Genomic DNA, 26,765 nt, shown 5'->3' on the forward strand with positions numbered 1-26,765 from the left:
AAATAAGTACCTAAATATTTAAACCTATCAACTTGCTTTACAACCATACCTCCAATTACACATTCCTGCACATTTTCCATATTCATATTGATTATTTCAGTTTTTCCACAATTAATAACCAAACCCACCTTGCGACCTTCACTTACCAAACAGTCCAACACTCTCTGCATCTCTTCTGGCCCATCACAAATCAAAACTACATCATCTGCATAATCTAAATCCAAAAGTTTCCTGTTCTCTCCCCAAAGTATACCTGCACCGGTTTCTGTTCCAACACGTTTCATAATGTAATCAATGACCAATATAAATAGTAAAGGCGATAGAACACCACCTTGAATTACTCCGGACTTGACTTCAAACGAATCACTCAGACAACCATCAACCATCACTTTACAAAATGTGTCCTCATGCATGTTCATAATGACCCTCACAAACTCCTCTGGTATTCCATAATGTCTCATGATCTTCCCCATAGTCTCTCTCGAAACACTATTAAAAGCCTTTTCAAAATCAACAAAACAAAGACTTAACAGTACTCTCATTTCATTAACTTGCTGCATCAAATGCCTAACTATAAAGATCTGATCATTGCAACCACGTCCCTTTCTAAAACCAGCCTGTTCATCCCTCAGAATACCCCCAACCACCGGCTCCAACCTATTTAACAACACTCTACTGAAAACTTTCAAAGCTATCGGTGACAAAGAGATTCCCCTCCAATTACCACATTCACTCAGGTCTCCCTTCTTCGGAACTTTAACAATTACACCATTCTTCCAAACTGATGGTAGTAACCCCATCACCCATATCTTATTGAATAGCTTGGTCAAGATCATTATTAATCTATCCCCCTCCACTTTAAACATTTCCAGAAATAAACCATCCTCCCCTGGTGCCTTATTATTCTTTAACTGTTTTACTGCTTTCTCCACTTCTGCAAGCCTCAACTCTCCAGTTTCTATATTTAAATCTTCCTGAGCAGACGGTATATCCTCTTCTGGTGGTATTGGTCTATTAAGAACTGTCTCAAAATGCTCTTTCCATCTATTTTTAATATCTCCATCTTTGGTCAATAAATTTCCTTCCCTGTCTCTAACTGGTATTTCCTTGCGTTTACCTGCATTACCACTCAGTTCTCTAATCGATTCATATGCTATTCTTTGACTCTGTCCATCATTTTTGTTTATTAAGATTTCAGTCTCTGCAACCTTTTCATCCACACATCTTCTTTTATCTCTCCTAGCTAACCTTCTTACTTCTGAATTCAAACTCCAGTACGCAGCTCTTGCTAATTCAATCTCTCGTTCATCAACGCATTGCATCTCACTCCTCAATTTAGCCTCACCTCTCTTTTTTATCATATCCCACGTTTCCTCTGATATCCATTTCTTTCTCCTGAATCTATGTCTCCTTCCAATCGTACATTCAGCAGTCTCATGCAAAACTTTGTTCACATCCTCCCACATCTCATCTACACTTCTCTCCCCCTCTTCCAACGTTTCCAACACCAAAAACCTATTTCTGCATTCTAATCTGAATTCCTCCTTTTCTTCTCCTTCCATTCTAAGCTTAACAATATCGTATCTACCAACACCAGATTTTTCCTTCTTCTGATTTTTAAGTTTAAACCTTATTTTTGCAATGCCGAGTTGATGGTCACTACCAATATCCGCTCCCCGTTTAACATGAACATCTAGCAGAGAACTTCTATGCCTCCTACTGATAGTGATGTGATCAATCTGATTTTTATATTTTCCACACGGCGACACCCAAGTTGTCTTGTGTATATTGCAATGCTGAAAGAGTGTGCCCCCGATGACTACCGGTAAGTCATTTGCTAGACAGAAGCTTCCAAACCTCACTCCGTTTTCACTCATCCTACTACCAACTCCCATCTTACCCATACATGCCTCAAATCCCTCATTTGAACAGCCCATTACTGCATTAAAGTCTCCAACGCAGATCAAAACATCATGTCTAGGTACCCTTCCTACTCCTCCTTGCAACTTTTCATAAAATGTGTCTTTCCTTTCATCGAGTGCATCATTAGTAGGTGCATAACACACAAACAGACTGATGTTGCCATGATTTGATTTAAACCGTGCGTATAACAATCGCTCATCTATAGGATCCCACTCACATAAAGCCTTATTTGCCTTACAACCCAGCAACAATCCTACTCCCTGATAATGCATTCCGTCCTGTCGGCCAGATATCAATAAACGTATACCATCCTCCAAATCCAACTTATCGACTCCAGTTAATCTAGTTTCTGTCAGAGCACAAATATGAAGTCTGTAATTTTGAAAAACCTTCACTAACTCATCGATTTTACCGTCATGATTTAGCGTTCTCACATTCCAGTTACCAATTTTAATTGTATTTTTTGCATTAACAAAGGAATTAGATTGTAATTGAGGCAACCGTGAGATTCTTAGCACCCCCTGCCCATTTAAGGGCTGCACGGGACTGGGGGCCATTATTGTTCTTTCAGAGTCCATCAAGGTTTCTTTGGCTAACTTCCTGAACACCTCGCCATTGTGTTGCAGTCGCAGTAGGCAGCTAACTTGCCTGATTGCCCACACCCGAAAGACCCAGCTATGCTGTAGCCAGTCACGTGCCGGCATGCTTCCCAGCCATTTCACTCTCAAGGAGTTCCTCTGCCTGAGAAAGCAACCACCCCCCTGCTCCCGAGGGCTTTTGATCTGTGTAGGTAGAGGGTGATCACTCCCTCACTAGCCATATACAGTGTATGTACAGTGTATAGGCTACACTCACCAGAATTACAAAGACCATATTAATCAGGTTGTCAGAGGATTTAACTTGCATATCAGAAATCTGTACTCTGTGAGAAAATTCCTGAATAGATGGTGTCTCTTAACACTGGTCCATGCAGTGGTCTTGTCTTGTGTTGATTATTGTAATTCACTGTGGGGTGGTCTTCCAAATAATATACAGTGAACTCATACATTTGGCGAGTTTTTATTTGGCGAATTCACTTTTGGCGACGGGATGGAATTGTACACAACACTCTAATTTGGTGAAGAAATCTCACATTTAGCGAGTTGTTTATAATAAAAATATACTGTAACTGTATTCGGTAATTTATGGCAATGATCAACAATTTTTTTTTTAATCTGAATTAATTTCAAACAAAATTTAGTTTGTGTTCTGAAATTCAAGTCTTGTCGTCTCAACAACAGACAAGAAGATAAGCCTGCGCAGACTCCCAAGCAACTGACAACGATGAAACTCTCACATATTGCGTGACTGTTCCCATCTCCCAGAAGAAATACAGACTGTTGTAGCCAGTGAGAGTGCTTGTGTTCAGCTGATACAGAAAATGAATGAAATATCATCTTTCTTCTTGAAGGAATATAATAAGAAAATAAATGAACAACAAGTGCTCATCACTCGTTACCTGGGCTGACGACAGAGTGAAGATCTGGCCCAGCTGATGACAACATAGACATTGCAAAGCATTCCAGATGACTTCGATTTTGAAGGATTTGGCTCAGATGAAGAGCCACAGGAGGAAGGGACAATAGAAACTACAGGGAGTGAGGCTCCAGGGTCCATATTAACAATGATTCTCATGGCGTTTCATAAACTTAATACTTAGCTTGTGCTCTTCACTTCGCTGAGAAAAGAGCTTCAGAATATTTCACAAAGAACTTAAGTCATATTCCCAGATAAGATTAAGTGAAATCTTGTGACAAATTACCTAATATTGAAACACCCCACATAGCAAAATTTACAAATATGAAATTATATGGTTTAAAGGCAATAACAACCATAATACATAAGGAAAATATTACTAAAATTTAAGCTGATTATTCTACCGACTCTCCTCTCATCTATCTATCTATCTATCTATTGTCAGATGCCATAATCCCTTACGGGGTGGCCATTTGACTCTGAGTTATTTGTTTTACAGGGAGGGGCACTAACCCTCCACCAACCCACTTGACACGTAGGGAGCAGATGTGGTTTGGTTACATGGTTACCACCCAGCGTTGTAAATGGTTTCTTGGCTTACAGGAAACCATTTGGCTTGTCACTAAATGTAAAGCCACCTGTAACGGAAAGAAAAGCAATCCTCTCATGAAATGTAATAAAATTTTATTTTCATCAATTATCTATTTCCCAATATTGAAAAAGGTGCAGATGAATCCTCAATGCCCAGTATGTAAACAGTCATGCCAACTAAGGCCTCCACGCACCATACACCACGTGTACATCAAGCCCATTATTTTCTTTACTAATGTGAGCTTTTCTGTTTTGTATTGCTTCTTGGCTAAAACAAATTAAACTTAATCATGTTATGTGTGTTTATCACATGATTTACACCCAGTAATGTTATAATATAGGTGGAAAATCAGTCAAGTCATGCATTCCCAGAACCAATTTAGTTTTTTCCCATTAGTTATTCAGTTGAGATATGGTGAAATCCAGTTTGGTAATTTTTTTTTTTTTTTGCACCTATTACTCGCCAAATGTGAGAGTTCACTGTACTAACAAACATCCAGTCTGTGTTGAACAGGGCAGCACGGCTTATCTTTGGTCTCCCCCCGAGAACCTCGACTACCCCATTCCTGATTGAGTTGCATTGGTTACCAGTAAAGACTAGAATTGAATTTAAACTGTGTCTTATTACATTCAAGGTTCTTATGTTTGGTAAACTGAAGTATCTTGCTGAATTATTAAAACTCCCATCGGCACACCCGGGTGTGATGTTACGTAGTGAAGATTCCTTGCGTCTTAACAAGCCGGGAGCCATTCACCAGTCATCTTTCTCTGATCGTTCTTTTGTGTATAGAGCCCCTAGATTATAAAACAGATTGCCATTGTCCATATGACAACTCTCTTCTGTTGAATCCTTTAAGAGACAGCTGAAAGCCTTTCTTTTCTCAAAATGCTAAGACCTTGAGAGAGGTACTATGACGGATGATTACATTTAATTATTGCCATTTTCATATACTGTATATATATGACGTAGCTTGTATTATATTTGAGATGTCACAATTCTTACAACTGTAAAAATACAGTATGTGTGTCAAGCACTAGTGAATTCCCAAAGGAAGAACTGGCGCTTTTGAGAAACAAAAGACCAGATTATTATCATCATCATCATCATCCGAACCTCCTTTCCCACCCAAGGGCAGGGAAAGGAGTAGCATTGTCCGGACAGCACAAACTTCCCCAATCCAAATAGGCAACACATCCATTCACTCATCATTCAAGCCCCCGGAATCCTGGCTCTATCGGATACACCAAAAACATTCACCACATTCTGCAGCTTCACACAAACGTGTCCGACTGAGTCAATCCAGACGCTGCCATGCTCACAAGGGGTCTCAAAATCCCTGATCATGCACTTCTCCTCACAACATTCATCCAGCCAGCTCGATCTCTTGTCAGTTCCCTAGCCTCATCGACTTCCAAACCTCTCTTCCTCAAACACTCATCCACCATATCTCTCCACCTTCTCCTTGGCCAGCTCGCCTCCTCCCTTCTTCAAATTCGCTCAGGTATACCTTTTTCACCATTCTATTGTTATCATTCTCTCCACATGACCATACCATCTCAGGACACTCTCTTCGATTCTGGTGTCCACTGACTTCCTCACTCCACACCTTTCATGAATCACATTATTTCGTATCCTATCTACCCTCTGTACTCCACATACATTCCTCAGCAGTCCCATCTCCACTGCTCTTACTCCTGACTTTTCATTTTCATGCCACACCATAGTCTCACACCCATATGTTAGAGTTGGCACAAACACTCCCTCATGTATGCCTCGTGCAGCTGCAACACTCGAGCCTCTGTTTCTTATCAAGACCTTCATTGCACCAGCTACTTTTCTTCCTTGTGTCACTCAACTTTCAACTTCTTTTGCACATTTTCCTCTCTTTTCTATCACTGTACCCAAGTATTTGAACTCTCTCATCAATTCCAGTCTCTCTCCCTTCACTGTGACATCACACTGGGAGTCACCTTCTCTCTCAATAACCATCACTTTACTCTTCTCTACATTCACTCTCAAGGCATGACACTCACAGACATCAGCAAAACTCTGCACTAGCCTACCAAATTCTTGTCCAGTACTTGCAAGCAGTACTGCATCATCGGCATACAACAAATTTGAGATATTCCATCTATCACCATTCATTACCAACGCCATCCCTTTCTCCATTACTCGTGTTTTTACTTCTCTCATCACCCCATCTGTATAATATATATATATATATATATATATATATATATATATATTGGTGTTGTGATGAGCAGAGGTAGATTGAGATGGTTTGGACATGTGGAGAGGATGGGGGATGATAATTGGGTGAGGAAGGTGAGAAGTGTTAATATTGGGGGTGGGGTTATGAGGGGTAGACCGAGAAAGACATGGGACGAGGTCATTAAGTGTGACCTTAGGGTTAAGGGACCGAACAGGGAGGCTGCAATGGATCGTGCAGCGTGGAGAGCCGCCATTAGGTGACCAAGGCCGACACATGCAAGCAAGTTGGAGCCTTTAAAAACGAAACGAATATACTGTATATATATATATATGTATGTATAACCAAGGGGACATCACACAACCTTGTCGCACGCCCATACCTATCATGAACCATTCACTTAGATGCCCATTAACCCTTACACATGCTTCACTACCATCATAAAAACTCTTGACAGCACCTAGAAGCTTGCCATCTACACCACACATGAGCAAAACTTTCCACAATCCCTCACTGTCTACTTTGTCGTATGCTTTTTCCAGATCCATGCATGCCATAAACACCTTATGGTCCTTCTCACAAGCCATCTCAGCTATCTGTCTCACTGCAAATGCTTGATCCACACATCATCTGCCACTCCTAAAGCCACCCTGTTCATCACTCACTAGGACTTCTGATATCTCTCTTATTATTATTATTATTATTATTGTTATTATTATTTTATTATTACAGTATTATTATTATTATTATTATTATTATTATTGTTATTATTATTATTATCTTACTTCTTTGATGGAACACATTCTGTCCATTTCTCCTTTCTCTGAAATCTCCATTCTAGGAGATTTCAATGTTCTCCACCACCTTTGGCCCTCCTCTCCTTTCACTGATCCACATGGTGAACAAGCCTACACCTTTTCTATCCTTAATGACCCAGAGGAGCTTGTACAGCACCCTACCCGTATCCCTGACCGCCTTGGAGAGAGCTCCAACATACTTGACCTCTTCCTTACAACTAATCCTTCTGCTTACGCTGTTAATCTTTCCTCTCCGTTGGGCTCCTCTGATCACAACCTTATTACCTTAACCTGTCCTATCGCTCCAGTACGGCCTGCGGACCCTCCAAAAAATATGTCGACTGTGGCACTTTGGAGCTGCGGATTGGGAGGTCCTCAGGCAGTACTTCTTTGATTTTCCCTGGAATGATTATTGCTTCCATGGCCGGGAGCCATCTGAGTCTGCCTCGCGCATTATGGAGGTTATTCTCTCGGGCATGGAAGCATACATTACTTTCTCATATCCTCTGACTAATGCATGAAAGCCTTGGTTTAATCACGCTTGTTCTAATGCTGTCTGCAACAAGGAGAGGGCCTATAAAAGGTACCACAGCCAACCCACCCCTGAATCACATCTTTTTTATGTTTCTGCCCAGAATCGAGCTAAGTCTGTTCTTCGTTCTGCTAAAAATAATTTCATCCGTACTAAATGCTCTCAACTCTCCAACTCGAATTCTTCCCGTTCCTCCTGGCACCTTACCAAAAACCTTTCTAACAACTTACCTCATCATCCTTCCGTCCTCTTTTCTACTCTGATGGCTCTGTAGCTATTTCTTCTACTGATAAAGCAGATCTCCTCACTCGGACTTTCTCCTCCAATTCCACCTTAGATGATTCCGGTGCTGTTCCTGCATCACTTCCTCCCTCTGACTTCCTCAAGGCTGACATTAAAATTTCTTCAGCTGATGTATTTTCTGCCATCACTGGCCTCAATACTAACAAGGCATATGGGCCTGATGAGGTACCTCCTGTTGTCCTCAAGAACTGTTTCTTCTGTGCTTACATCCTGCCCATGTAAACTCTTTCGCCTTTGTCTTTCAACTTGTACCTTTCCTTCTTGCTGGAAGTTTGCTCTCATTCAGCCATTCCCAACGAATGGTGACCACTTCCAACCCTCTACCTATCGTCCAATTGCTTTAACATCCAGTGTCTCAAAAGTTTTTGAGAGTATTCTTAACAGAAAAATTTTAAAGCATCTCTCCTATCACAACCTTCTTTCTGACTGTCGGTATGGGTTCAATCAGGAACGCTCCACTGGTGATCTTCTCGCCTACCTTTCAGACTTCTGGTAATCCTCTTTTTGGGACTTTGGCGAAGCCTTTGCCATTGCACTTGACATCTCAAAGGCATTCGATTGTGTCTGGCATAAAACTTTAATTTCCAAACTGCCCTCTTGCGGTTTCTAACCCTCTATCTGTGCCTTCATCTACAGCTTCCTTTCTTGTTGTTCTGTAGTCGCTGTTGTAGACGGCCATCATTCTTCTCCTAGATCTATCAACAGTGGTGTGCCTCAGGGCTCTGTCCTATCACCAACTCTCTTCCTTTTATTCATCAATGATCTTCTAAGCTGTACATTTAACTCTATCCACTCGTATGCTGATGATTCCACCCTTCACCTTTCCATTTGGTTCCCGCAATGTCCATCCCAGAAGTTACCTCAACAAACAAGGGATGAGGCTATGACACACCTAATGTCTGACTTGGTTCGTATCTCTGACTGGGGTAAAAATAATTTTTTTGTTTTTAATGCATCAAAGACTCAGTTTTTACACCTATCAACCCGACAAAATCTTCCACAGGAGTACCCACTAATGTTTAATAATATCCAGCTCAAGCCTGCATCATCCTTGAACATGCTTGGGGTTTCATTCACTCGGGATTTATCCTGGAGAGATCATATTACATGTCTTGTAAAATCAGCTTCCATGAGATTAGGTGTGCTAAGCTAACTCCATACCTTCTTCACCCCTGAACAGTTGTTGACTTTATACACAGGTTTTATTTGCCCCTGTAGAGTACAACTCTCATGTATGGGGAGGCTCCCCACATACAGCTCTTCTCAATAGCGTGGAGTCAAAGGCTTTTCGTCTCATTAATTCTCCTCCTTTTACTGGCTCCCTTCAACCTCTGTCTCTTCGCCACACTGTTGCCTCTTTATCTCTTTTCTATTGTTGCTTCCATGGTCACTGCTCCTCTGAACTGTCTGCTTGCATCCCTCCACCTCTACGATGGGCGTGTAGCACCTGTCTAGCAACAAACTCTCATCCCTTTTCTGTCCAACTCTCTATTGCAAGAGTTAACCATTACTCCCAGTCCATCATTTATGTAACAGGTCAACACTGGAACTGTCTCTCTCTGTCTGTATTTCCTACTTCCTAAGATCTCCAGTCTTTCAAACGCAGTGTGTCCAGACATCTCGAAATGAACAGATCTTGAATTTGGCTCACTTTTGTATTGTTTTTGTTTTGTTTCTTGGAAGGAAATGTTGTGGGCTCTTAGCCTTTAGTTCCTTCTTACTCACATAAAAAAAAAAAAAAACTTGGTGTAGAAGTGGGGCTCTTTTATGTGGCGGCAATAATATAACTACCCCCTGGGGGTAGGGGGGTTTCAAGAATACTCCCCCAGTATCCCTGCTTGTCGTACGAGGCAACTAAAAGGGTTGGTGGTGGGTTAGAGCCCCACCCCGTAAAAAGAACTAACTAAACAAGCGAATAAAGCGCCTCGGACCAGGACGGACCATACGTTGACGACTAAGAAATGGACAAAGGACATTCTGAGGGTGGGGACATGGAATGTGAGAGGAGTGAATGATGAAGTGAAAGAGAGAGAGAGATAGTTCAGGTGCTTGAGGATGCAAAAGTGGATATATGTGGATTGACTGAAACTAAATGGGGGGGTGAAAGGGTGAGAGAATGGGAATATGGTTTAAATATATGTGCGGGAGTTAATGAGAATGAGAGGGCAAGAGAGGGAGTATGTCTGATGATAAGCAAGAAGTGGAAGGAGAATATAAGAGAGTATGGAATAGTGGGTGCAAGGATTGTATGGGTGAGGATGAAAGTAGGTATACAAGCGTGGGCGATTGTATGTGTGTATGCTCCGACAGAAGACCGTGTGGCAAGAGTGAAAGATGAGCTTTGGGTGAGAGTAGAAGCATGTATGGACAAATTTGAGAGGAGCGAGAGAGTGCTTTTGATTGGAGACATGAATGGCGAAGTTGGGAATGTACAAGTGGATGGAGTGGTTGGTCAGTGGGGTGTGCCAGCTGAAGTAGATGGGAATGGTAGTGCTTTGGTGGACATCTGCGCTGGTAAGGGGTTGACAATAGCCAACATCTACTTTCGGAATAAGATGATCCACCGGTATACATGGAGAGTAATGAGGAGGATGGATGGTGAACTTGTTGAACAAAAGGCAATGATAGACTACGTGTGTTTGGATGAGCAAATGAGAAGACAAGTGTTGGATGCATGAGTGTGGAGAGGGTGGGGGAATGGAGTCTCGGACCATCACATAGTGATGGCCAAGATAAAGCTGCAAAGAAAATGGTTAAGGAGACGAAGGAGAAGACAGGAGGAAACAGCTCCTGTCAGAAGAGTGGAGAATTTGCAAGATAGTAAGAAAATGGCAGAGTATAAGAGTATAGTGGAAGAAAGATTGGGAAGGTATGAGCTAGAGCAGATGGAAGGGGTGGAAGACCTATGTAAGATATTCACGGAAGAGATAGGCGCAGCATGTGAGGTGGTGTGTGGAGTGAGGAGGAGATGCAAGGGTGTGCAAGGGACAGCATGGTGAAAGGATGAGGTGAAAAGAGCTGTGGAACAAAAGAAGAAGGCATATAGTGAATGGTTAGCGAGTAGAGGTCAGGGAGAAGATGAGAGAGAGAAGAGAGAGGTATATGTGAGCAGAAGGGAGGTGAAGAGACTGGTGAAGGAGAGTAAGAAGAAAGTAGATGAAGAGTTTGGGAGGAATCAGAGTGTGAAATGGAGGGAGAGTAAGAAATTGTTTTGGAAGGAGGTAAAGAAATGAAGGCATTGTGAAAGGGGATATAGTAGGGGAGTGAAAGATAGAAATAATAGATTGCTGGTGGAGAAGAAAGAGAAATTGAGGAGACGGAAGGAGCTCCTTGAGGATTTGTTGAATGTAGAGTGTGAGAGCAATGCGAGTATAAGTGGTTGGGGAATGGCTGGGAGAAGAAGAGATGAAAGGAGGGAGGAAGATATAAGTAGGGTGGAAGTAGTGGAAGCAATGAAGAAGACCAAGATGGGAAAGGCCCCAGGAATTGATGAAGTGTGTGGTGAAATGCTGAGGTATGGGGGTGAGATTGTTCTGGAGTGGATATGGAAGTTGTGTAGATTGGCTTGGGAAGAGGGAAGGGTTCCAGAGGACTGGAAATCAGGTATAATTGTTCCTTTATACAAAGGAAACTGGGAGAGAGAAGTATGTGGTAACCATAGGGGTATTTGCCTTCTTAGTGTGACTGGTAAAATATATGGTAGAATACTCATTGATAGGGTCAGGCATATGACACAGGAGCTAGTTGGAGAAGAACAAGGGGGATTTAGGAAGGGAAAAGGGTGTGTAGATCAGATATTTGTTCTAAGATGTTTAGTGGAGAAGTATCTAGAGAAGGGAAAGAAAGTGTATGCTGCCTTCATGGACTTGGAGAAAGCTTATGACAGAATAGATAGGCAAGGTATGTGGAAGGTATTAAGAATATATGGGGTGGAGGGGAAATTGTTGAATGCTGTGAAGAGTATGTATGAAGGAGCTAGGGCTACGGTGCAAGTGGATGGTCAGCTGAGTGAGTTCTTTGATCTCAATGTGGGACTGAAACAGGGTTGTGTGATGTCTCCATGGCTGTTTAATATATACATGGATGGGGTTGTAAAGGAGGTGCAAGGTAGGGCAGTGGATGTGGGGGTGGCTCTAATGAATGAGGGTGAGATTTGGAAGATTCCGGTGTTGCTGTTTGCTGATGATACAGTATTGTTGAGTGAAGATCAATGGGAGTTGCAAGGTTTGGTGAATGAATTTGGGGCAGTGTGTAGGAGGAGGAAGCTGAAAGTTAATGTAAACAAAATTAAAGTTATGGTGTTTGAGAGGAATGAAGTCACAAAATGTACAGTGAGGTTGGATAGTGAGGATATGGAGAATGTGAGTGCATTCAAGTACTTGGGTAGTGTGATGAGTAAGGATGGAACTTTGGGGGATGAAGTGAGTGAAAGGGTACAGCAGGGAAGGAAGGTTGTTTGTTCACTGAAAGCAGTGATGAGATATAGGGAGGTGAGTATGGAAGTTAAGAAGTCACTGCATGATAGTATTGTGATCCCTACCCTAGCGAGGCGTGGACCTTGCAAGAGGGGAACAAGTCAAGAGTGAGAGCAGTGGAAATGAGTTACTTGAGAGGAGCATGTGGAATGACATGGAGGGACAGGTTGATGAATGAAGAAGTGAAGGAACGTTGTGGGGTGGATGTGGATGTGGTTGAGAAGATTAGGAGAAATACACTGAGGTGGTTTGGACATGTGGAGAGAATGGAGAATGAAAGACTGACTAAGAGGGTGTATGTAAGTGAGGTGGAGGGAGAGAGAGGGAGGGGTAGACCGAGGATGAGGTGGAGGGATGGAGTTGAGAGGTATATGAGGGAGGGGGGGGGTGAGCTGCGGGGAGGGTAGTCAAATGGTGGGTGACAGAGCGACTTGGAGGCGTTTTTGTCTTCGGCCACCCTTTGCAGGATTAGGGCGTCGGTCTATAGATAGATAGATGAATAATATAACTGGGTGGCTCCACTGCCCAATTTTACAAAATGTCCAGCAACTCCCACCTTATCCTCCTCCCCTCTCCCAAAAAAGAAGGATGGTACACTGAAGGAGAAGGACATCTTCAAATTGCAGTTCACTGGGTTCACATTCAGATGAGCCTGGGGTCACAAACACAACAACAACATCCAATAAAATAACTGTAACAAAGTGCCCAGTGAAAATCTACCACATATCCATGCACTCCCTACTGTATTCATGCGTATGAAATTCCCAGATCTATTTGACACTCCAAGGCTCTTATTACATACTCTGGTTAACAATATAACATATGAAGAGTTAACAATGCTGGTATTAACACTCTCAGGTCTTTACACTCACTCTCAGCTGAATAAATAATCTGATGTCAACACTAATAATACACCAGAGTTGTCCCTATCATGAGCAGGTTAGCAAGTTCAACAACTAAATATTAAAATCATACAAACCTAAGAAGAATTTTCTCCCTAATCTGTCCATATAGAAGATAGTCCATAGGTTGGTGGGCAGCGGTGCAATGGAGGTGATGAGAGTGTTATACAGTGCTTGTGGATCAACAGGTGACTCTCCAGTGTCACAGTGCGATGTTACTGTCTTATTGCCATGGTACTCTTGCAAATAACACACACTGACCTGAAAAAAAAAAAAAAAAGAGAGAGAGAGAGACAGACAGAGACAGAGAGAGAGAAAAAAAAGAAAAAAATATGGCCACTTAATCTTTAATTTTTGCAAGACTAACTGAAGAATGCATACAATGGTTTGAAGAAAAGCAAAAGTCCAGACACTATATTCAACCTAACTGTAGGAAAAACATGTATCTTCAATCTACTTTAACTTCTGCAACTGACAAATGTTTACATGATGAAATACAATTTACCTTTAATTCTTGCAACTGTCACATGCTTATTTGTAGCACAGCAAAAGGAAGCATCATGATCAAAGTATTTTTTATTATTGCAACTTAAGAAAATGTACAATGTTGATCAAAACTCAGTTATTACACTTCATCAGTCTAGTAATTTAGAACATAATTTAGCCAATGTGGAAGAATCACTCACCACAGCTTCAGCCAGTCAATAGGATGACTCACAAATAATTACAAGAATACTGTACACTGATATCAGATGTTAACAGAAAGATGAAAAAGTGAAGTTCCACTCCCAAGGCTGCCAACATACATTTGGCTCTTCTAATGCAATGTAACACATAAGATGTGACTTGTAAACATCACCATGAAAACTCCTCACATCAACATGTTGAAGAAGGGTGCAGGTGCCATGGATCATACTACTAGTAGAAAAATATATGCATAAAAGCTGGAAATAAAAAACAACATTTGTCATTGAAACTTTTGTCAGTTGTCCCAGCTTAGAACTACTGTTACAGTTGTGCAACATTAGTAAAATACATACAGATACAAAAGGAGCTGCATTTTGTATATGTCACCTTTGATAGTCCATACACTCCCAGAGCACCACCAAAATAATATCAAACAAGCACACAGACATGTATATAATTGAAAATGTTTCCTGCATTCATTCTGCTAATTTCAAAGAAAACTGGGACAAAAATCAGAATGGAAAACCATGCTCCAAAATCATACTGAACTGAGAAAGTGACAGGAAATTTTGATGAAAGGAGTAAGTCTTTTGGTGGTTTGTGACAGGTGTTGGGTGAACTTCTTTCACTTTACTGCCTGTAATTATTTCCTAAATCTTCAACTGATGGGAACACAAAGGTGTTCTTTCCCTGACTTATTACTGAACCTAAGGTAGGAGATCATTCACAAGTCTTCCTTTTTGGCCAGATGAGTTGGCTTTGACTTATTTTTTGCTCATCTCATTGTTGTTTCTCTTTCTTTTTCATTTTTTTCCTCTCTCCCTTAATTCACTGATAAGAGTCATATCTGTCAAAGTACATTATTTAACTCTATTCTCTTCCCCTGTTGGTTTTATTCAAGTCCTTTAGTGCACTTGAAGACTCATATTAAAATACAGTATATGTGTACAGTATATATAAGTAATCATGGACCTTCTTCTGGCTATAAAAAAATAAAAAAGTTTGTGTGAGTACAATGGTCTGTACATGGGTGTGGGTGTAATGTAAACTCCTAAATCACCATGTACACATAATGACTCACGTAGGGCAAGAAGTACATTATGTTGCTACATTATAACCAATGCCACAACTTTAACACCTCCTTTTATTGTAACTTACCACTGATATTCACCATTATTACCCACATCACTGTGATCTACATAGTTTACAGATGAGGAACATAAATCTAATGATGAAATATTACACCAAGGGGGATGGGAAAGAAAAAACTTACCCCCCCACCAGGACATGGGGGAGATGGACACACACAGCATGGTGTGCTCATCAATGCTCCCACAGCGCTGCCACGGCTACAGGCTTTGTTTGCATCCCTGCATAGACAACAGACCCTCACTTTAACGGACCCCAGTGTTGCGGATGCTGGACTTAATGAACTCTAAGAAGGCCACCGACTTTCTGTCAGCTATAACAAGTTATGTTTATTAAATGCGGCAAGGTTGGTTGCAATTCATGCAATTCCTACCCTTTTATTCCAACCATGTCTGAAACTGCCTTCTTTCCATTGTGACTGCCAAGTTGCAATAAAAGACTATAGTTATACTATACTAGTCATGAAGAAATGTTACAACAAGGAAGTGAAATAAGCTGCAAAAGGGTGAAATTATGGGCCAAGTTAGTGTAAAATAGGCATAGTTTTCATTTCTGGTACTAGGATATGCCATTGTGCTTATTTTCAAATAAGAGTTTGAAATCCCACCTTGGGGGGAAACAACTGGATACGATGGACTATCTGCTTTACTGGATCAGGCTTTCCCTTCATTAGTCTGTTACAGCAAGAGTCCACTGTATATCGATTTTGGTGGATTCGTACATTATCATTCCCTCATATGAACCAAGGCAACTCTACCTTTTCCTTAACAATGAAACAGCTACTATATCTCTTTCTCTCACCCAAGCACACACATGCACATGAATGTGAGTGCATGCACACACACATGAACATGAATGTGAGTGCATGCACACACACATGCACATGAATGCAGGTTCACACACACATACAAACACATGTATAATGGACAAATGTAAGGATGAACCCAAACTGTTTTATAGACTTGTCAATAGCAAACTGAAACAAAAGGAAGGAATCACCAAACTGAAAGTAGAAGGAGAGGTCTATAAAGATGAGGCAATGCAAGCTGAAATAATGAACAAATGTTTCCGATCTATTTCACTAATGAAAAGGAGTTTATAGAAAAGGAGGGAGTGACTAGAAAAGTGGTGATAAAAGAAATAAAAGTGGAAGTACAAGAAGTGTATAAATTACTGGAAACTCAAGATGTAAGGAAAGCCCCAGCACCAGATGGAATCTCTAACTGGGTACTGAAGGAATGCAGAGAACAACTGCCAGATAAGATTCACAGTTTAATTGTGTGTTCTCTGGAAGAGGGGAAAGTGGCTCAAGAATGGAAGAGGGCAAATGTGGTACCAATTTATAAGGGAGGAAACAGGGAAGAACCCCTGAATTATAGACCAGTGTCCCTAACCAGCATGGTCGCAAAATTGTGTGAGTGAATTTTGAAAGATAGATGGATAAAATATCTGGAGGAGATGAATATTTTGGCTGAAAGTCAGTTTGGATTCAGAGATGGAAGGTCATGTGTTTCCAACCTGTTGAGCTTTTACTCAAGAGCGACTGACGTGCTACAGGAGAGAGACGGTTGGGTGGATTATGTGTATTTAGATTTGGAGAAGGCCTTCGGCAAGGTATCCCATAAGAGACTAATGTGGAAACTAGAGCATATAGGAAGACTGAAGGGGGAACCTCCTGGAATGGATGACAGATTTTTTGAGAGACAGACAAATAAGGACAGTAATAAAGGATGGGATGCCTGGATGGAGGGAAGTAACAAGTGGAGTCCCACACAGCTCGGTGTTGGTGCCAGTAATGTTCCTGATTTATGTAAATGATATGCCAGATGGAGTGAACAGTTATGCAAGTCTGTTTGCTGATGATGCAAAGATCTTGAGGAAGGTAGAGGTTGAGGAGGATTGTAAAATGCTGCAGGAGGATCTGGATAGGATACATGATTGGAGCCAGATGTAGGAAATGAAATTCAACGCAAAGAAATGTAAAATACTGGAAATGGGTAAAAGTACCAAGAGGCCATCACTGAATTATCTGATGGGTAATGAACCAATCATAAAAGCGAGAGAAGAGAAAGATTTGGGAGTGTTGGTCCAGGACAGTTTGTCACCTGAAAAACACATTAACAAAACAGTTAGAGAGACATATAAACTCTTGACTTTAGAGTAGCATTTCATTATATGGATGAGGAGATGATAAAAAAATTGATAGTGACCATGATCCACCCCAGGTTAGAATATGCAGCAGCAGTGTGGTCCCCACACAAAAAGAAAGATATAAACAAGATTGAGAGAATACAAAGAACAGCAACCAAGATGGTCCCCAGTCTGACAGATGTCATACAGAGAGAGGCTGGAAAAACTGGATTTGTCTTCCTTAGAGGAAAGAAGAGAGAGAGGCGACATGATTGCAGTGTTCAGGACCATAATGGGAGTAGATAAAATTAACAAAGAAGATCTGTTTGTATGGGATAAGAGAGTAACAAGAGGACACAGAATGAAATTGAAGAAGCCAAGCTGCTTGAAGGATATCAAGAAATATAGTTTTCCTTATAGATGTATAGACCTGTGGAATAGCCTGGACAAAGAGATCGTCCAGTCTAAAAACTTAAAAGAGTTTAAAGCTAAATTTGACTTATTGAGAAACAGAAACAGGACCCCATGAGCATAGCTCATTTCCTGTATATCACAATTAGGTAAATACGATTAGGTAAATACACACACAAACACACACACACATACATACACACACACTGGGAGCCTTACTTTATCATTAGGATGGTCACTGTAATACTGCTCTAGTCGGTTAAACAGCTCAGGGAACCACAGCCAAAGACCGTAGTACCTGCAACAACAAATATCAACTGCTGTATCTCTCTCTCACTCCTTTGTCTCTATATTATATATGATGGACATAAATAACAATGAAACACTCATTATGAGAATAATTAAATATCATGTGCCAGAGGACTACAGATGCTATTTTTATAGTTAGACAATTGCTGGATAAATACTTGGCTAAGAATAAGAGAATGCACTGTGTTTTGTGAACCTGGAAAAAGCTTTTAACAAAGTCCTGAGGAAAGTCATTGTTAAGTAACTTCCATGCTCACTTCTCTGTTTCTTATCACAGCTTTCAAAGAACCAGCAACCTTTCTTCCCTGCTGTACTCCTTCAAGCACTTCACCCTCCAAACTTCCATCCATACTCATCACACTACCCAAGTACTTAAATGCACTCACATTTTCCATTTCCTCATCATCCAACCTCACTGTACATCCAGTGACTTCATTTCTCTCAAAGACCATAACTTTACTCTTCTCTACATTCACCTTTATATTCTATTTCTTACTTACTCTTCCAAAATCATTCACAAAGTCTTCCATTCCCCCTTTGTCTTCACTTAATACAGTATCATCTGCAAACAACAGTACAGTACAGGGAATTTCCAAACGCTGCCCTCTCTCATTAGGGCCACTCCAGCATCCACTGCCTTACTCTGTATCTCTTCTATAACCTCATCCATATACAGATTGAACAACCAAGGAGACATGACACATCCATTTCAATCCAACATTCAAACAGAAAAATTCACTCAGTTCACTATCCACACACACTGCAGCCTTAAGACCCTCACACATACTCTTCACGGCATCCAACAACTTCCCATTTACTACATATATTCTTAATAGTTTCCATATTCCTTGTCGATCCACCTTGTCATATGCTTTCTCCAAATCTATGATGGCTGCATGCAACTTCTTTCCCCTCTCTAAAGACTTTTCCACTAAAGACCTAAGAATGAATATCTGATCTATGCAACCTCTTCCCTTCCTAAAACCTCCCTGTTCTTCCCCAACTAACTCCTCTGTTATTTCCCTAACTCTGTCAATATGTATCCAACCATATATATTTCCTATTACACAAAGAAAACAGATGCCCCTATGATTATCACACACTCTTTTTCCTCTTTCCCTACCTGACTTCCAATCTTCTGGGACTCTACCTTTCTCCCAGACCAATCTGCACATCTTCCATATCCATTTTAATACTATCTCTCCCCCATGCTTCTGCATTTCACCACACACTCCATCAATTCCTGGGGCTTTCCCCATTTTGACTTTCTTCATTACTTCCACTACGTCCATCCTACTGATTTCTTCCTCTCTTCTCACATCCCTCCTACTCCCAGCCACTTATACTCGCATTACTTTCATTTGCATGTTTAAAAGTTCCTGAAAGTGTTCTCTCCATCTGCTCACTTTTTCTCCCTTCTCCACAGGCAAACTACCATTTTTATCTTTCACTTTCCGACTAACTTCTTTATCACTGTCTAACTCTCTTTACCTCTTTGCTGAACATTTTCTTACGTTCCCTCCACTTTCCACTAAGATTCCTTCCAAATTCCTCATCCACTCTCTCCTTACTCTCTCTTACTAATCTCTTCACCTCTCTCTTCCTCTGTACATATAACTCTCTCTTCCGTCTCTTGACTTCTTCCACACCCCTACATCCCATCCACTCACTATATGCTTTCTTCTTTTGCATCACAGCTTCTCTCACCTCTTCATTCCAGAAGGCAGTTCCTTGCACCACCTTTCGTCTTCTCTTCACCCCACACACCACCTCACATGCCGCACAAATTTCTTTTGTGAAAATCTTGCACACACCTTCCACCTCCCCCATCTACTCTAAATCATATTTACCAATCGCCTCATCATTTCTCTATATTCTGCCTTTCTTTTTTTTTTCATCCTCTTGTAACCTTTCAACCCTCCTTGTATGAACTACTCTCTCCTGTCCTTCCCTACTTCTCTTCCTCCGTTGCATTTGAACCCTGACTTTCATCACCACCATGTGGTGATCACGAAGTCCATTCCCCCAACTTCTGTATGCTCCTGCACCCATTACACATCTTTTCATTCTGTCATCCACACAGACATAATCAATCACTACCTTCCTTTCATTTTATTCACCACCCGTCCTTCTCATCATTTGCCACATATACCTGTGGATCATTTTGTGCCTAAAGAGGGTACTGGTTATTACCAACCTCCTCCCTGCACAATGTCCACTAGAATGCTGCCATTCCCATCCACTTCTGCAGGCACACCCCATTCACCAACTACTCCATCCACCTTCATATTCCTTACTTTTTCATTCATATCACCAATCAGAAACACTCTCTCATTCCTTTCAAACTTTTCCATGCATGCTTCTACACTTGCCCAGAACTCTTCTTTCACTCTACTTGCACAATCATGCACTGGCACATACACACACACAACTGCCCATATTTGTAGTCCAACTTTCAATCTTACCCACACAATCCTTGAGCCAACTGATCCATACTCTCTTATATTCTCCTTTCATCTCTTGCAAACAACAATACCTACTCATTCTTTTGCCCTCTCATTCTCACCTACTCCAGCACATATACCCCATCCATACTCCCACTCTCTCACACTCTTACCTTTCCATTTAGTCTCAGTTATTCCACATTGTCCATTTTTGCATCCTCATGCACCTGAACATTTTCTCTTTCACCTCATCATTCGCACACCTTACATTCCATGTCACAATCCATACCAAGTCCTTTGTTATTCCACATACATCCATTTCAGCATCCTCAGGCACCTGAACATTCTCTCTCAACTTCATCTCATCATTTGCATCCCCTACATTCCATGACGCAATCCGTACCAAGTCCTTTGTTATTCCACATATGTCTATTTTTGCATCCTCAAGCACCTGAACATTCTCTCTCTCTTTCATCTCATCATTCACACCCCTTGCATTCCATATTGCAATCTGTACCAAGTCCTTTGTTCAGTCCTTAGTCGTCACCTGTTGGTCAGTCCTGGTCTGTGGTCTCCTGTTTGTATTTTTAGTTAGTTGTTTTCCACAGAGGGGCACTAACCCTCCTCAAGCCCAACTGCTGTCACGTAGGGAACACGTGTTGGTTGGTTATAAGGTTACCACCCAGCGTTGTAAATGATTTCCTGGTGCAAGAAATCACTTTCCACTCAGCGTTAAGCTACTCTAAAACAGAGTACCACTAACTAAGTGGGAGGATGATGGGCACCCCCACCTGCCACATACTGCGTATATATATATACCCTGTATATACAGTATCCTTGTGTCCAGTATGGTATTTCTGTCAGACAGTACTATTGTACTGGACCTAATCCATACTGGACAAACAACAAAATGAATAATGTCAGACAAGCCTTGAAAAAGTCCCCCCAAAATTCAACTTAACTACATTTTGACACAACTAAGATTTTACCAACCTTTAAGGTAAGTGGTGATGGACTTCAGGGGTGGAAGAGGGAAGGGTTTCCATGGTTGTAGGAGGTCCTACTGAACCCCTGGAGGAGGGCTTTCAGGATCCTGAGGAGGTCTCTCTGCCTCAACCTCCCTCATAAATCCCTCATAGTCACACACTGACACATCGTCGTCTTCGTCATCAGGGGGAAGTGCAATACTGCAACTTGACTGGCACACATCACGAGTCACGAGGAAGATGTACTGGACTGGCGTGGCAGTACTAGGGAAACATTCCTCAGTGTTGGCCATCTTCCCGCATGCGTGGGTAATAGTACTGGACACAGCAAGTCAGTACTAGAGAAGAATAGGATACAAAAACCCACACTGGCAGACGAAAACAGATGTATTCCAAACAGTTTCGGCGACAGCTGTCGCCCTCTTCAGTGGATCTGCAGACCAAGAGTGGTACATACAAATGCTGAGAAGCGGCTTATATGCAGGGTGAGGACACGTTTTCCCAACCACACCTGATGTGACCTCACCTGACTCTCCCTCTACTCTGTCCACGACCTGAGTGAGGGATTACAAGGGGCGGCAAGGACCTTGCCACTAATCCTCTCATCACTGGATCTAATTTGTACATTCCTTCACTGTAGTTAAAATTATTATATCTCTCTATACATACAGCTTCCACAATCCTACGTTTCTTATAGCTACTACATTTGTACAATATTTGGTTAGAATTCCAGTCGATTCTATGGTCGTTTTCCGAAGAGTGAACGTACACTGCATTATTTATGTTGCCTATCTTACAAGCATACTTGTGTTCCTTAATGCGAGTGTCCAAATCCCTTCCCGTTTCACCAATGTAAACCAAATCACAGTCTCTACATGGTATTTTGTATACCCCTGCAGTTTTGTCTTCGTCATCAGGGTTTATTCTTTACCAGCATTGATCTTAAGGTGGAAGTATATCTAAATGCAATGTTTACATCCAAATCATGACTCACAGGCTTCACCAAGCTAAGATTTGACACATACGGAACCGTGATGTATGGCTTATTTTGCCGACTTTGTGATGTTGGTCTAGGTACAAAAAAGGCTTTTCTGGCTTTAAAATACGCTTGCCTTATAAACCAACTGAGATATTTTAGATCTATAAATATTTTCCATATCTTGGCATTTTCCGTATCCAGATGTTGGGGACTACTAATTCTGAGTGCTCTAAGGAACATAGAAGAAATAACTGACATTTTAGTGGAACTGTGGTGATATGAATAATAATGTATATACAAATTGCACTGGGTTGGTTTCCTGTATACAGAAAAGCTAAGTGTCCCAAGTTCATCCCTGTGCACAAATACATCTAAAAATGGAAGGGAACCATTATTTTCCCATTCAACTTTAAATTTAATTGAGGGAACCAGTGCATTTAATTTTGTAAGAAACTCGTCAAAGTTAGCGTCTGCCAGTGTGGGTTTTTGTATCCTATTTCATGGTCACAATAGTGTGACTCTTCAGCCGTCACTAGAGAAGAACTCGTCAGATTTGGCCCATTTTGTGCGGCTGATCCGTACTACCCCAACAAATCCATACTACAGTAATAAATTATTTAATTTTTTTGCCGACTTTACTGGAGATATATATATATATACTGTATATATATATATATATATATATATACTCAATCCTCGTAAACCACGGCAATTTGGGTCTGGACCACTGCCGCGGATTACAAATTCTGCGGTTTATAAATAATAACTCTTATGTGAAAAATTAATTAGGGTCTGGACTTTGGCCAACCACCCCCCAAAGCACCCTACCTACACCTATCTAGGCACCATCAAACACAAACAAACAAATTTAGGAATATTCAGTGCATATATTTAATAGAAATAAGCAAGGTTAAGGGATCTCACCTTAATCCTATGACGATATTGCTTAAGTGAATGAAGTGGGGTGGTGCTGGCAAGAACTTAGAACCTCTCAGCATGAAGTGGGGGTGCTCCCTCATGCTGTTCTCCCATCTCCAGCTCCTCAGCCTCCCTCAGGAAGCCCTCAAAGTCTGCCTGGTTTTGTTTTGGTTTCTCCCTGGTTTTGCAGATCGTCCTTATGGTTGACTCGTTCCTCCCATATTCTTTCGCCAGGCTTGCAAACTTCTCTCCCTTCTCAACACGACAAATGAGCTCCAAACGTTGACTGTACGACAACGGCGGTTGCTTCTTGATGCCACAGGGCTTACAGGACTTCTTCGGGGGTTCGGGAGGGGCCATGAAAGGTGGGAGGTGGGGGCAAAGTACACAAAAAAAGGCAGGTAGCTCTCGTACCGCACGGTGATGCTCTGTACTGTGCGGGTTGGAGGGCAGAACAACAACAACATGGCGGCATTAGTATGCACACTTGCCACCAGGGAGGGGTGGTGATTGGTTGTTGGGTCGCGGTTATCAAATTGAATGCCACGATTTACAATTCTCCTCGGAAAGGGCCCACTTTGGTGTCTAGATCCGCGATTTTCATGACTTAACAGCGGTTTAAGGATGCTGGCAGTCTGGCAGCCACTTTGCCGCAGATTACGAATCCGTGGTTTATAAACACGCGGTTTACGAGGATTGAGTGTATATATACACACATATATATATATATATATATATATACAGTAGGCTCCCCCAGTGCGCGTCATCACAGTGCGCGAATCGCATTGTGCGCGAGTGACCAAAAATCATAACGAAAAACCTTGAATGTGCGAGTTTACCCCACAAAACACGAGGTAGAGGCAAGAATTGGCTTAAAAACGCCATTTTCCATCAGTACGCGAACCCCCCCACACACAACGCGCCAATAGTGACCTAGAGGCTCATGGGGTAGGTGCTCAAGAGGAGTCTACAATAAGATATTGCCAATAACAGCTTCAATAATAACTTTTCAGCAATAACAGTAAGAATAGATACCCAGTTTCTATAATAATGATATTTATTTCGTGAATACCAAGTTGTTATACTGCCAATATGTCCATAACAAGAAGAGGAATGAAACAAACAAGCAAGAAGAGATGAAGGAAATTGCCGAAAATGTGAGCAGTAGCAAGGAGGAGAGGGAGGATCCTCCCCTCACCACCTCCCCTGACTTGCCCACCACCGTCCTCCACTGCCCCACCTGACTCACCAGCTGTCTCCCTCTCCACCTTCACAGCCCCACCTGACTCACCTGCTTCACCTGGCATACCTGCAACCCCCACAATAATGACTGTTGCTGCATTCTGGAAGAAATGTAACATTCAACAGGCCGTAAATTTCTTCGTCAAAGCCTGGAATAATACAACATTGGCAACCGTTAAACAAGCGTGGTGCAGCCGGGGTGGTGGCGGGGGCACTGTAAGTGCGTTGCCGCGCCTCAGAACTCTTGTTGTTTAAATCCATCAGGCCTGTTGTCTACTGTTGTTAAGCTGACTGCCCATATTTTTGTTATTGCAGCTATATCTGTAGAACAAAGTCTGAAAAATTTGACCTTTTTTATGTCTCTAAGGGCCAAAAAAATGTCCAGGTATTAGGGGGTACCGCCCATATGTAATTTTTCCCATAAGATTATGTATTCTCAATGCACGAATTCCCAGTGCGCAAGGTCGTGGACCGCCCAATCTCTCGCGCACTGTGCGAGCCTACTGTATATATATATATATATATATATATATATATATATATACAACCACCGCAAATTGACTTAGGACCTACACACAGAATTGCTATGAGAGAGTTGTCAGTCCTTGCTTTGTGTTTCCACCTCTACCAAGTGAATTTTTTGGACAAGAAGTAACTGGTAACTCCTCTGGTGTAGGCAGGAGGTGGTGAAACAACACGTCAGTGCTTGCCCAGAAGCAAGAGTGGGAGTATACGTTCCTGTCACTCCGAGCTTGCACCTCCCTTTTTTTTCACATGCATTACTGTTTGCCCTGTTATTTTCCTAGAGTCAAGTTGTCATGTCTGGAAAGTACTGCTCAAGGGGTGAGAGGGTCTGTATCATTGCATGGAGGCAGGATAATGTCCCTATCAACACGATTTGTGAACGTACTGGACGCGCAAAATCGACCGTCATGAAGATTCTTGTTAAAACCAGCAGCCTGCCACCTGATGTTGTACCAGAATACAAGCATGGCGGTGGAAAGAAGAGGACGACTTCCAGAGGTACAGATATGCTTCTGAAGAGCGAAGTAATCAAGACTCCTCGACTGACAGCAGCAGAAGTGAAGAAAATGCATCTCCAGCTGTTACAAGACGTTTCAATTCGAACTATCCAACACCGCTTGCAGAAGGAGCTGGGTTTGCCATGCCGAATCGCAGCCAAGAAACTGCTTCTCACTGACCACATGAAGGAGCAGCGCATTCAGTTTGCCAAGAAGCATGCATACTGGACATCGGATGAGTGGAGAAAAGTTATGTTTTCCGATGAAAGCACATTTCATGTGTTCCAGGTGCGTTCTGCCAAGGTTCGTTGCCCTGCCTCCCGTAGTCAATATGACCCTGCTTACACGGTGCCAACTGTTATGCACCCACAATCAGTAATGGTATGGGGGTGTTTCTCAGGTGAAATGGGAAGGGGAGGCCTCTACTTTCTTCCTAAGAACTTGATGATGAATGGTGGCCAGTACATTCAAGTTCTGAATGATCATTTGTTAAACTTTTTTGCTATTCATGGGCGCGACTTTTTCATGCACGATTCAGCTCTATGTCACAAGTCAAGAAAGGTGACAAAATGGCTTCAGGATAATCGGATTGAGGTCCTTGACTGGCCTGGCAACAGTCCGGATCTAAATCTGATAGAAAACTGCTGGGCAAAGATGAAGAAAATCATGGCAGAGAAGAAGACACCCAATCTGGACAACCTCAAGACTGAACTGACAAATGTTTGATATAAAGAAATGTCCTTAGATTACTTTTGAGATCTAAGTGATTCCATGCAAAAACGCATCCAACTGGTCCTGAAAAACAAGGGAATCATGATTTCATATTAATGAATGGCATTTCATGAACAAACAGTGTGATATACTATGATTTCTGTGTTTTTTAATACCTTGCGGGGGGAGGTCCTAAGTCAATATGCAGTAGCTGTATATACATACATATATATATATACTGTATATATAAAAGTAATCACTCCAATATCCGACGTAATAGAGCCATAGGCAGGTCTGGATAGTGGTCCTGTCCGGATAGTGGGCACCCGCCTCCTGGACTTGTACTTATGGACCCTAACTCAGAGAAACACCTATACAACTCCCTCTGGACATGCATAGCACCTATTTAAGACCCAAATCACACCATAAGGTACATAAATGACTGAAATAAATGCAAAAGAAACATAAAATGAGGGTTTAGAAGTAGGTTCATACAATAATAAACATTCTGGTGACTGGCTCCTGGACT

The 26,765-nt window shown here is 41.7% G+C and overlaps 1 protein-coding gene across 3 annotated transcripts in view; it reads right to left on the reverse strand.

Annotated features, from left to right (window-relative positions):
- Positions 1–26,765, reverse strand: part of LOC145408285 (synaptic vesicle glycoprotein 2C-like) — a 359,002-nt gene that overhangs the window by 25,167 nt on the left and 307,070 nt on the right. For all 3 annotated transcript variants that reach the window (XM_080279056.1, XM_080279057.1, XM_080279055.1), the window contains exons 9-10: positions 17,845–17,923; positions 13,326–13,509 (exon numbers count right to left, since the gene is read on the reverse strand). In XM_080279056.1, the coding sequence (XP_080135182.1) occupies positions 13,326–13,509; positions 17,845–17,923 (263 nt within the window). The remainder of the gene's footprint in view (positions 1–13,325; positions 13,510–17,844; positions 17,924–26,765) is intronic.

Source organism: Coenobita brevimanus, chromosome 76 (genome assembly GCF_032717465.1).
Source record: "Coenobita brevimanus isolate Jiangsu-jjx chromosome 76, ASM3271746v2, whole genome shotgun sequence".
NCBI classification, from domain to species: domain Eukaryota; kingdom Metazoa; phylum Arthropoda; class Malacostraca; order Decapoda; family Coenobitidae; genus Coenobita; species Coenobita brevimanus.